Below are 11,363 nucleotides of genomic sequence, written 5' to 3' on the forward strand. Positions count from 1 at the left end.
GATCGGCGCAGAGACCCGGCTCACCAATCTTGCCAATGAAAACATGAATTCCGCCGAAGGGGACCCGGTACCCGTACTCAATTGAGCCGGCGTCGGGGCCCCAGTTTGCATCGTCGATGTAGAGCTTGCCACGACGACTCTTGGTCATCCGGCCCACAACGTATCCCTTGAGCCCTTCGAAGCCGCCCTTCAAGAACTCAAATCCACCGTGCGCTGGCCCCACGGTGGGCGCCAACTGTCGTGGAATTGTCACGGCAGATGTCCTCAAGCTAGGACTTAGTCGTGGAGCCATCGCAGCTAGGAAGCTTGAAGGGGTTAATGCGGGACAAGGAACACGAGGGTTTATACTGGTTCGGCCCCTTACGGTGAAGGTAAAATCCTACGTCCAGTTTGAGGTGGTATTGATTAAGGTTACGATCACCAGGGAGCTAAACTGCTATGCCCGGCTCTCGATGAGATTGTTCTCGCCCCAAAACCGCTGCCGGGTCGTCCTTTTATATAGGGAGGCTGACGCCCAGCAGTTCTCAGAGTCCCGGCCGGCTCATAAGAGTGTCCGGCTCGGACTCTCGACTACTCTTGCCTTACACTACAAGTTCTACCATAATAATGATTGTAACTACGGGCCTTAAGCCATATCCGGGTCCTAAGCCCGTCTTTGGCCCACCGTCTTTAAGCTCGACGCCGGGCTTCTGGCAATGACCATATGAGTAACCTGGCCCCTCCTGGCGGGTGACCCTAAGGTCTATATCCTCAACATAAGAGGCTTTTAGTCCCGGGGTTACTCATCCATGATTTCAGGAAGGAAAACATATCTTAGGAAACATATTCTGAATTTGAATGGAAAATAATCAATCTGGCGAAATAAGAATCCTCACCCATGCTGTTTGTTTGCTTATTAGGCAAACGTTGCATCCAATGTACCAAAAATTGCAATGCAAATAAAAGTTATTTTTACACCCAAAAAAATAGTTTTTATTCATTTGCAATGCACCAAAACTATGCTTCCGTTGACTTTTTTTTTGCTTCTACATAGACTGCAAATTAACATGCTTCATCAGCTCGTATAACATGTTTCCAACGACGGAGTTATTTGCTTCTTTCTCGTCGTCAAAATCATAGTGCTTCATCCCAATATTTTGTTTCCTACAACCTGAATATTTGCTCCATTCTGGTTGCCAAAATTTTGCTTCCACATCAACATAAATTAACATGATTCATATCATACGATATGTATTCACAATAATACTTGCTTCACTCTACTATCCGTGTGCTTCCTTACGTGGTTTATATATTGAACAAGCTAGCAGCCGCTGTGGACCGAGAGCGTCGTGATCAAATTCAAAGCATGTGCGTCCATTGAAACAAGAAAGCAAAGTTGTATGAGGGAGATAAAAAAATGTACTTAAGCAAGCATCCACGGAAGCATGAAACAAGTTGTATAAAGCAGAAAAACACATGTAACTTAGTCACACTGAGAAAATGTTCCATGCCAGCGGATGATTGCTTTGATCTAGTGATAATTATGTACAATCTATCAGTGTATATTGTTTGCTACGCATAGACAATACAACGGCCAAAAAATTGTGTCAAGTGAAACATGGAATTGCCCCCAACCAAAAAAATATTGTTGTTTCCATCAATCAGACATTGCTTCTAGAGATATTAATTAGAATCTACTTCCGAAAAATAATATAATTTGCATCCAAAGAAATCAAAAATTTGTTAAACTTGAGCTGGATGCTAGCACATTGTCTCTTCTGCGGACAATATCGTCACTGGCCTCTAAATCTTGTCCACCCACAATCTCCTCGGTGGGCATGGCAAGGCCATTGGCTCATTTGTGTCTTCCACAACACCGTAAATGTCACACATACAGCTTGAGGCCATGGCCACCGTGTTATCAAGGGCGGCGCCAAGCAGAACTCACAGATGGTTCGATCACCTACATTCCAAAAAGTTTATAGAATTTGGTTGAACTGTGGAAGGAAAACACCTACAACAAAGACAAAGATCGTGAGCTGGACGTATAGAAGCAAAGCACCTACAACGAAGACAAAGATGTGGTACTATATGGGTGCATGAACTTTTTCTACGGTTGTAAGTAGGAGAAGCAGAAAAATGAAGAATTTAGTAGCAGCAAATGAGTGTCATATTTGAATGAAGAATTTAGTAGCAGCAAATGAGTGTCATATTTGAAGTTCGAGTTGCTGGTTAGATGAAAATATGCTATATACAAGATGTATAGAAGATATACTATACACATGGGTACAAATTGAAGCATAGAATTAAAGCAAAACTACAAATGTTTGGCCACCAAGGGGATGTCTGTTTTGAGTTTTGACTCACCAACATATAGATTGATTTGTTTTTTTGGCATTTGGAAGCAAAATATAAAGACTCCAGAAGCATCTGTATAGCAATTTAGATGCAACAGAACTGAGAAGCACTTACCTACAAGGTGGGAACAGATCTAAACTTGGATGGAAACATGAAAAATTGAAATCTTGTCAAAAACTAATATTATCACCCAGATTGTGAATCATAGTATTACTCTGATCTGCAATTCTTCATAAGAAATTTACCGAAATTGCTAGATTAAATAGTGGTCCACTATAAATTGGATATAACAGATTCACTCAACAAAATTTATCGAAGCCAGCATTGCATCCACAGAAACAAATCAAATCAACTGATTAAAAAGGAAGCAAACATGAGATGAATCAAACCTAGTTCGGCTGAGTACATACCAGGGGCGACGGCTAGGATGCGCGTGCAACTTCTTTGCGGTTCCGAAACGGCGCTGTTGCGGGGCGGCGACGGGGGTTGGTGAGAGCAGTGTTCCGGCGAAGTAGACGGGAGCGGGACGCAGCACCGGCGAGGTGGAGCAGCTGTAGCCTTGGTGCGGAGCTAGTTGTGGAAGAGGTAGCCGTCGCGGAGCTGTGGTGCCGAGCAGGTCGTGGCGGAGGTAGCCGTCGCCGTGAGCAGCGACCGCAGCGAGCTCGGGACTGGATTGGCTCGCCCGTGAGATGCGAGACTGGGTGGAGTGGGTGGGCCGAGCAGGCTAGATTTACTAGGAAAGGCTAAATTCACGCATTAATTTGATGTTAAATTCCAGCGTTAATGACGGGAACCATAGGCCGTGTGATCCAAATAAAATCAACGGACCACGGCCAGTCTGACGGATGTTTGTTATCAGGGTACTGATACAAATGGTTTCCCGGACTTAATAAGACCCCTAAATTGGCGGTAAGGCGCAACCTCGCTTTGATCGAGTCAATGAGATCAAGGATTCAAATCTAAAGACACACGCAACAGCAACAACAGAAAATCTTCATGACAGGTAGTTCTACCTTCCTCCCTCGTATTCTCATTTCTTTATGGGCTCAAGTCCACAATTCTCTCCTTTAAACCAAAGATAGTTGGTTCCACGTTCCTACTTTCATTTTCACATGGGTTCAACAAAATGGTCTTTGCGTACACAAAGTGAAAGCAACATCTGGAATTTTATTATGGCTACAAGTTTTCATTTTCGCCCTCTGATTGGCTCGTCTCCTCCTAATTATATACTGTCATTCGTCACCTGCAACTTGCAAAGCATCTTTGGGATAACGATGGCCGATATGGCCAACCACCGTGAGCTCCATCTAGACATCGCAATGGAAAAGGCAACTCAGCAGAAAGCAAAGTGTTACAAAGCTGACTGTGCTTTTTTTTTTTGCCAAACACGAAGCTGTGGTAAGTCCTTTATTAGCAGCAACATGATAACCAGCTTAGCTTTAAATATTACAGTACACCCGTCCCCCCCCCCCCCCCCCCCCCCGCGCGGGCGACCCGGGCGCCCAACCCTAGCCGCCGCCGAACCCAGCCCCCACCTCCTTCCTCTCTTCCCGCCGCCGCCGGCGGGCGCCGCGCGGGCTTCCGGCGGCGGCGGGATCTCGTTTCCTCGCCTGGAACAGGGGCCGCGGGGGGCTGCTTCTTCGGGCGCGGCGGCGGAGCTCGGCGACCGGCGCGTCGGGTGGCGCGCGCTAGTGTGCGGGGCGGCGCGGCCTGCTGGCCGGGGCGGCACGTCACTGGAGCGTGCGGGCCGGTGGCGGCGCGGTGTTCTTCGCGGCGGATCTGAGGCGGCGGCCTCGCTGGTGCGGACGGCGCTCCTCCGGCGGCGGGGAGTGCTCGTCGGTGAGGTAGGCCGGATCCCCTCGGCTGCGCGGGCAGCGAGGTCCCGGTGGGCGCTGGTCATGGCGCGGGGAGGCCTCGGGCTCCCCTCGTCAGATCGGAGGCGATCTGGTCCGCTCGTGATGTATGACCTCCGGCCGGCCTGGATCTCCGGCGTGCACGCGCCTGCTGACGTTGTGGCTGGTTCGGAGGTGGCGGCAGGGTGCTTGGCCGGGGGAAACCCTTGGCCGCCGGTGGCGGTCACGGCGTCGATGGCGTCCCGAACGCCATTCCCTCCTTGGTGGCGGCGCCGAGGCTAAACCTCCCCTGCCTCCCCCCTTCCCCTGCGCCCGGGTGAAAACCCTAGCCCCGGTGGTTAAGCGGCGGCGGCGCCACAGCGTCGTCACCTTCTTGAAGGCGCTGACTTGGGCATGGGGATGCTGGGCGTGCATGGCGAGATTGTCTGGATCCTGGTGGCGGCCCGTTTGATCTACCGCGTCGCAGCTCCGGGCATGTCTCGTGACTGCGGTGCTTATCTTCCGGCCGTGTCTCCGACGGCGACCTCGCCCTTCCTCACCTTGTACTTGCCGTGGTGGAGCGGTACTTCATCTCACTCTTTGATGGCGGCGGAGTTCGGCGGCATGGCGCTGTGGAGGCTCGGCGTCCGATGCGCGGAGATGGACTCGCGCAGGAGGAGGTAGCTGTCTGGCATCATGGTGACGTCGATGGCAGAAGTGGCCTTCACAAGGTAGAAGACTCAATATAATCTGAAGACGGACCTGTGGAAGATGGCGGCGACGACACAAGAGTGCGTCTGACCGGATTGTGCCCCAGACCCGGTATGTGGCTCGGCTGGGGTTTCCGGCTTTTGATGTTAGGTTTAGGTGAGTGGTTTGGGTAGTGGCCCAGCTAGCATCCCTTCATCATATGGATAAGAGTAGCGGCATTTGTTGCCAAGATGGTGGATTCAGGTATATTGTTTGTAATACTTTGTAAGGTCCTCGAGAATAATTAATAAAGTGGCCGTATGCATCTCCCAGATGTAGAGGCCGGGGGTCATCCTCCTTTTCTAAAAAAAAAGCTTAATCTTTGGTGGTTGTTCAACAGATTAACTGAAACCTGCGGCTAAGCTCTACATTCATTATGTGCAAGAAAGCCCCTACATTACATTGTATTTGATTATTAAACAGAGCAAGGAAGCACAATCATCAAAAGCCCCTGGATTACACTACATTTGATTATTTAAACAGAGCAAGGAAGCACAATCATCAAACGATTTTTGTGCAATTTTGTTCTGAAACACGGTTTCCTCCGACGAATATGCGCAGGATATTATCTTCCCTGGGTCAAAACGGGGCCGCTTTACAAACTGTCGACAGACCGATCATGGCTTATTGATAACAAGTTGTTACAATCCCTTGACAAATAACGTTTCTCCCAGAGAAACTATGTACACACAACAGAGGGCCACAACAAATACCCAGTAGCTGCTGCTACCTGCTAGCGTTCTCCACTACATCCTTTAGAGGAACAGCATGCAGTCTAAACCGTCGTGCATACATAGCAAGCAATACCAGATGCATCATCTTTCATGTGTCCGTTTTGAAGCCCACGAGCTGCTGCAAGGCCTTCCAACCCCAAAGCAACTCGCGCTCAAAAGCTCCCGCCAGCCCATGCTTAACCAGAGCACCATTCTTGGGCAGGATACTATCATCGTCGGTCGTTTCATCGTATTCACTATCACCATCAGCATACGTCGTAGCCCTGCCATTCTGGGGTGCTGTGTCTATTTCATAACGAAGCTCATCTTGAATTTTCTGTTCATCCATCAATAGCTGATTCATAATCAAAAACACCGTGTGAGTTGAGTCTAACAATTGGAGGAACTTAACAAATGATTAACTAGCCCTCAAAATATGATAATAAGAACTGGTAGCCATGATCATTGAATGAGATTTATGCAGCTTACACTACCCATTAAGAATACCGTTTTTTTTGGAAAACCAGTGTCATTCCGCTTTATAAGCATGTCTTTCCACCTTCTAATGAAACGAGTGATCTAATGCTTGATAGATAGTTCAGTTCAGGCTGACAGTTCTTAGACATTCTCTTGTAAAAGAACCAGCAAACATGTGGTGCTCCGGAAAATAGCACACAATTTTGAGTATGGTCATCTATAATTCAGATCAGCCACGTGCAACTTGCATCATCCCCCCCCCCCCCCCCCCCCCCCCTCTCAAATCTAATGAAGGTATGGTCTCTGTGCCCGGAAATGGAGTGACTAACGAAAGCGATAGATGCCACGTTTCATTCGGCAAAGCATCAAAGCATACAAGGGTCACTGAACTACTTACTTTCAGCAGAACAGGTGGCAAGACATAGAAATGCCCCTGGAATTTCAGTAGTAAATAAATGTCTAGCTTCCACACTAAGGTACTGATGGATATTGAATTAAACCATTACCTCTGGTTGATCAGCTTCACATGCCTTCATTGTTTCCTCTCCAACAGATGCAATAGCAGCAGCCACTGAATTCTCATCATCGCCTATAGTTGATTCGTCCTCTTTGATCTCTTGATTGTCACACACTTGTAGCTCATGTGCCGAAACAACACCATTTCTGCCGTGATCATCATTGACAACTGTCTCCACCATTTGAACCGGGGCGTGTCCCTCCTCTGCCACTTTCTGATTCTTCGCATTACCCCAATCTTCGTAGACCACCAATGTCTTTGTGGTTTCACCTGTCTGTAGGCTTCTATTAGGCCCATTCTGCCAATGGAACTTTCCCAAGGAATCTTGGAGCAAGAACTTGAACTCAAGCAACCTGTTGGCAGGTAAATCCTGTTCAAAACAGAAAAGAGATGATGAAGTTACTCAAAAGAGGCTAAATCATTAAACATTGTACATAAACGGAGTCTCACTTTCTCTACTGTCCAGTCATGGCCTTCCAACCAATCCATAGCGACCGCGTCCGTCGGTTCCCAGAGGCCGAGTGCTGGGACATCACCGACCAGGTGGAAGCTTTGGCCGAAGGTGCACTGCTCTTTTAGCACAAATCTGACGCGCACTGTGCTTCCAGGAACTGTAGGTAACAGACAGACAGACAGATGGTAAGACCAAAGATCCATCACCATTAAAAACAGGTTATGTTAAGACCAAAGATCGCAATGTCAATGGTTCAGGGGAGCAAACTCACCAGTAGGAGCAGGTGGTGACGAAATCTCAGCAGAGGCCACTCCCCCCTGGACCTCATCAGCCTGCAACAGCAACCATCTAATCATCAGTCAATCACAGTGGAGCAAAGGGGGAAACACGCCACATTAATTAGCACGCAAGCCTATTCCGATTTTGATGTGACAAACCTCCGGCGCTAGTGCTATGACACCCTCCTGCGTGGGCACGAGCTGCTCGAGGGGCTTCGGTAGCGCGGTGACGAGCACTCTCAGGCGGCCGGCAGTCCCAGCCAAGCCATCGCTGCCGATGCGCCACAGCCCCTGCCCGCCGTAGGTGACCCGGACCCGGCCAAAAGCTCCGCCCCAAGGGATCGGCATGGGTGCATCTGGCTCTTTGATCTCTTGATTGTCACACACTTGTAGCTCATGTGCCGAAACAAAACCATTTCTGCCGTGGTCGTCATTGACAACTGTCTCCATCATTTGAACCAGCACGTCTTCCTCCTCTGCTACTTTCTGATTCTTCGCATTACCCCAATCTTCGTAGACCACCAATGTCTTTGTGGTTTCACCTGTCTGTAGGGTTCTGTTAGGTCCATTCTGCCAGTGGAATTTTCCCAGGGAATCTCGCAGCAAGAACTTGAACTCAATCAACCTGTTGGCTGGCAAATCCTGGCCAAACAGAGAAGAGACGATGAAGTAACACAAAAGAGGCTAAATAATGAAACATCGTGCATAACCGGGGAAAGTCTCACTTTCTCCACTGTCCAATTGTGGCCTTCCGACCAATCCAAAGCGATCGCGCTCGCCGGTTCCCACAGGCCGAGCGCCGGGTCGTCACCGACCATCTGGAAGCTTTGGCCGAAGTTGCACCGCTCTTGTAGCACAAATCTGACACGCATCGTGCTTCCAGGAACTGAGGAAACATACGGCCAGACATACAGATAGTAAGAGCATCATAAGAAACATGCTAAGGTTTCCCCATTTCTGTTCCGCAATGTCAATGGCTCAGGGGAGCAAACTCACCAGCAGGAGGAGGGGGCGACGAAATCTCAGCAGAAGCCATATCCCCATGCACCTCATCAGCCTGCAGCGGCAAACGCCTCGCCATCAGTCAATCAACAGTGGAGCAAAGGCGGAAACACGCCACATTGACATTGGCGCGTGTGCTGATTTACGATTTCGACGCGACTCACCTCCGGAGACAGTGCTGCGGCGCCCTCCTGAGCCGGCAGGAGCTGGTGGTGGAGGGGCGCCGCGCTCGGGAGCGCGGCGACGAGCACCCTCAGGCGGCCCGCGGTCCCAGCGAGGCGCGGCGGCCCCCGCGCGGCGTGGGCGACCCGGACCCGCCCGAGGGCCCCGGCCCGGGGGACCGGCGCGGCGGCCGCGGCTGGCTGTAGGGACGGGGATCTCATCCCGGCCTGAACCTCGGGCCAAAGCCCTGACAGAACCCTGCGCGCGTGTGCAGCAGTGGCGGACGGGCGTCCGCGGGGTTGGTTCACGAGGCGAGCCGGGTGTGTCGGCGTGCGGTGCGCGGATAGGCAGCAGGCGGCCGGGGGTTTTGGCGGCTTCCGCCGGCGGTGGGGGGCACGAGGGTGGTGTGCGGGGTGGCGACGAGGGGGGAAGGGAACGGACGGACAGGTGCGCCCGCGCCGTTGGGGGGCGGGCCCTCCCCGTTGGATCTGGCGCGCCCGTCTCGGTGTTCGGGAGGCTTCCGCGCTCCAGTCGCCTGGCTGGACTGGATTTCTAGACTCCCGAAGTCGGCTTACTGCTTTTTTTTAGATGATGCTAAAAAAAATTAGATTGATGAAGTCGGCTTATACTATAGCAACACTGTACTTGGTTTTGCTGCTACCGTCAAAGCCTGGTAGGAGATGGAGTGCGTAAATAGGAAAGGGTGGGAAATTGTAGATGTGATAAAATAGGGGCTGGCAGGCGGCAGATGCAACACATCGAAAGCTTCATTCATATGGTCGTCTCATGCCCAGCAGAACGTGTTTCTTGAACTTATCATTTTACACCAAAATAATAAGAACAAAAATAAATGGTACTCCCTCCTTCTGAATGTATTAGGGCCCCTCTTGTTTTGGGCTAACGTTTGACTATAAATCAGTGGTGGAGCTTCATGGAGGCTAACCTGGGCGATGGGAAAATATATGGTGCACCGGAGCTTGTGGTGCTTCCAGTGCATCGAACTCACATTGTGTTTTTAAAATATTTAAAAAATTCTGAAAAAAAATAGCACACTCACACAACATAAATGCAGGTTGTCACAAAATTTTAAGTTAAAATTCGAAACATAACTCGACAAACAAAAATGACGAATTCAACACTGAATAGTTCATAATATAACTTGGGCTTTAGATTTGGCTCATTATAACAGGGGCGTGCTACGCGTCCGCCGGTCGATCTTTTTAAAAGATCGACCCGGTTGCGAGCCGTCAGAACTGGCGGACCATGCGGCCGATTGACGTCTTTGTTATTGCAACAAAGGTCTTGTTGCGGATTTTTTTCAACAAAAGGTCTTGTTACGGAAAGTTTTTGCAGTAAGATCTTTTTTGCAATAGAGGACTTGTTGCACAATTTTTTGCAACGAAGGTCTTGTTGCGGATTTTTTTTTGCAAGAAAGGTGATGTTGTATAATTTTTTCCCAGGTGAGGAGGCGGCTCACGAGGCGGTGGCGTCTTCCAGCGGCAGGTGATGTAAAGGCTCAGCGCGAGGCGGCAAACTAGTCCACGAAGGCGGCACACACGCCAACGACGAGGGAGGAATGACGAGGTGCGGAGAAGGGTTGGGGATGAGTAGATCCGGATAGTGCGGCCATGCACAGCTCGGCGGCGGCGGTGGAGTCCGGCGATGGGCGAGCCCGATCCCTTCCATGGAGATTCGGGCCGGCACCGGTGACCTCACAGGGGCGGTGCGGTTAGATGTGACAGCGTGGTGAGTGGAGCAAGAGGAAGAGAGGGAGCAGCGGCGGGTACCTCGGCTGCGGGGACGATAACCCTTTTTTTTTGAAAATCACTTCCGCACTTTATTAAGCTAAACCAGGAAGTTCATCAGACACAATACTAAGAATACAGTCTGGGGGAGAAATCTCACACGAAACCGAAGTGCTATTACAAAAACCGAATCGGGCAATCTCATGCGCCGCTTTATTTGCCTCCCTCTTCACCCACGTAGCTTTGAACTCCCCCAAGTTTTTGGCCATCCCCTTGATTTCTTCCACCGTGATGCCTACGGAAGACAGATTTCGGTCTTGCACATTCAACATTATGGCCAAGTTCTGACAGTCGGTCTCCAGATGGAGTTTGGGCACACCTCGTTGCAGAGCTAGTGCCACCGCCCTCTTACACGCTTGCAGTTCGGCCACTTCTGCCGATGTGATCTCAGGTAGAAATACCGCATCCGCACCACGGAATGCTCCATCTTCATCTCTGAACACCACTCCACTCCCTCCTCCTTGCCTCGACCGAGACATAGCACCATCGACATTGGCCTTAAGCCAGCCCGACGCCGGTGGTTCCCATCTTGCACGCTGAGTAGGTGAAGTCGTTCGCTGTGGCCGCCCCCTCACATTCTTCCATTCCTCCATGAGCGCTGCAACTCTCTTTGCCACCAAGTTGGCCTCCTCAATTCTTTTCCCTTCCCTAGTGTCATTCCTAGCCAACCATATAGCATATAACCCTTGCACCATAGCTGCCTTGTCGTCCTCCGAAGCATCTGACAGCCACTGTAGCAACCATGATGCGACTGAACTCTGAGTGCACATCGAGCAAGGTGGGGTCGCCACCCTCGCACCCAATACCGAGCTCAGCTCCTTCCAAAACAGCATGGAGTGATAGCACCCCCAAAATCTGTGATACACTGTTTCTTCACGTCCACACGCTGGGCAAAAAACGCTGGGCTTGATCTGTCTTCGCAGAAGTTCTGAATGTTGGAAATATGCCCTAGAGGCAATAATAAATGGTTATTATTATATTTCTTTGTTCATGGTAATTGTCTATTGTTCATGCTATAATTGTATTGTCCGGAAAT

General features: G+C 50.2%; 1 protein-coding gene and 1 long non-coding RNA gene across 2 annotated transcripts; both read right to left on the reverse strand.

Moving 5' to 3' along the window:
- Positions 1 to 1,487: 1,487 nt before the first annotated feature.
- Positions 1,488 to 3,399, reverse strand: LOC109770158 (uncharacterized). Its single transcript, XR_002234506.4, has 2 exons — positions 2,748 to 3,399; positions 1,488 to 1,993 (listed from the first exon to the last, which is right to left on the reverse strand). It is a non-coding gene; the product is annotated as an uncharacterized lncRNA (long non-coding RNA).
- A 2,114-nt stretch (positions 3,400 to 5,513) lies between these two features.
- LOC109770157 (uncharacterized) lies at positions 5,514 to 9,001 on the reverse strand. The gene is made up of 8 exons (XM_020328869.4): positions 8,525 to 9,001; positions 8,355 to 8,415; positions 8,084 to 8,244; positions 7,518 to 8,000; positions 7,352 to 7,412; positions 7,077 to 7,237; positions 6,616 to 6,996; positions 5,514 to 5,987 (listed from the first exon to the last, which is right to left on the reverse strand). The coding sequence occupies exons 1-8, from the start codon at positions 8,741 to 8,743 to the stop codon at positions 5,742 to 5,744; spliced, it is 1,773 nt and encodes a 590-aa protein (XP_020184458.1). The 5' UTR covers positions 8,744 to 9,001; the 3' UTR covers positions 5,514 to 5,741.
- Positions 9,002 to 11,363: the final 2,362 nt, after the last annotated feature.

The sequence above is a fragment of the Aegilops tauschii genome, chromosome 1 (genome assembly GCF_002575655.3).
Source record: "Aegilops tauschii subsp. strangulata cultivar AL8/78 chromosome 1, Aet v6.0, whole genome shotgun sequence".
In the NCBI taxonomy this organism is placed as follows: Eukaryota; Viridiplantae; Streptophyta; class Magnoliopsida; order Poales; family Poaceae; genus Aegilops; species Aegilops tauschii.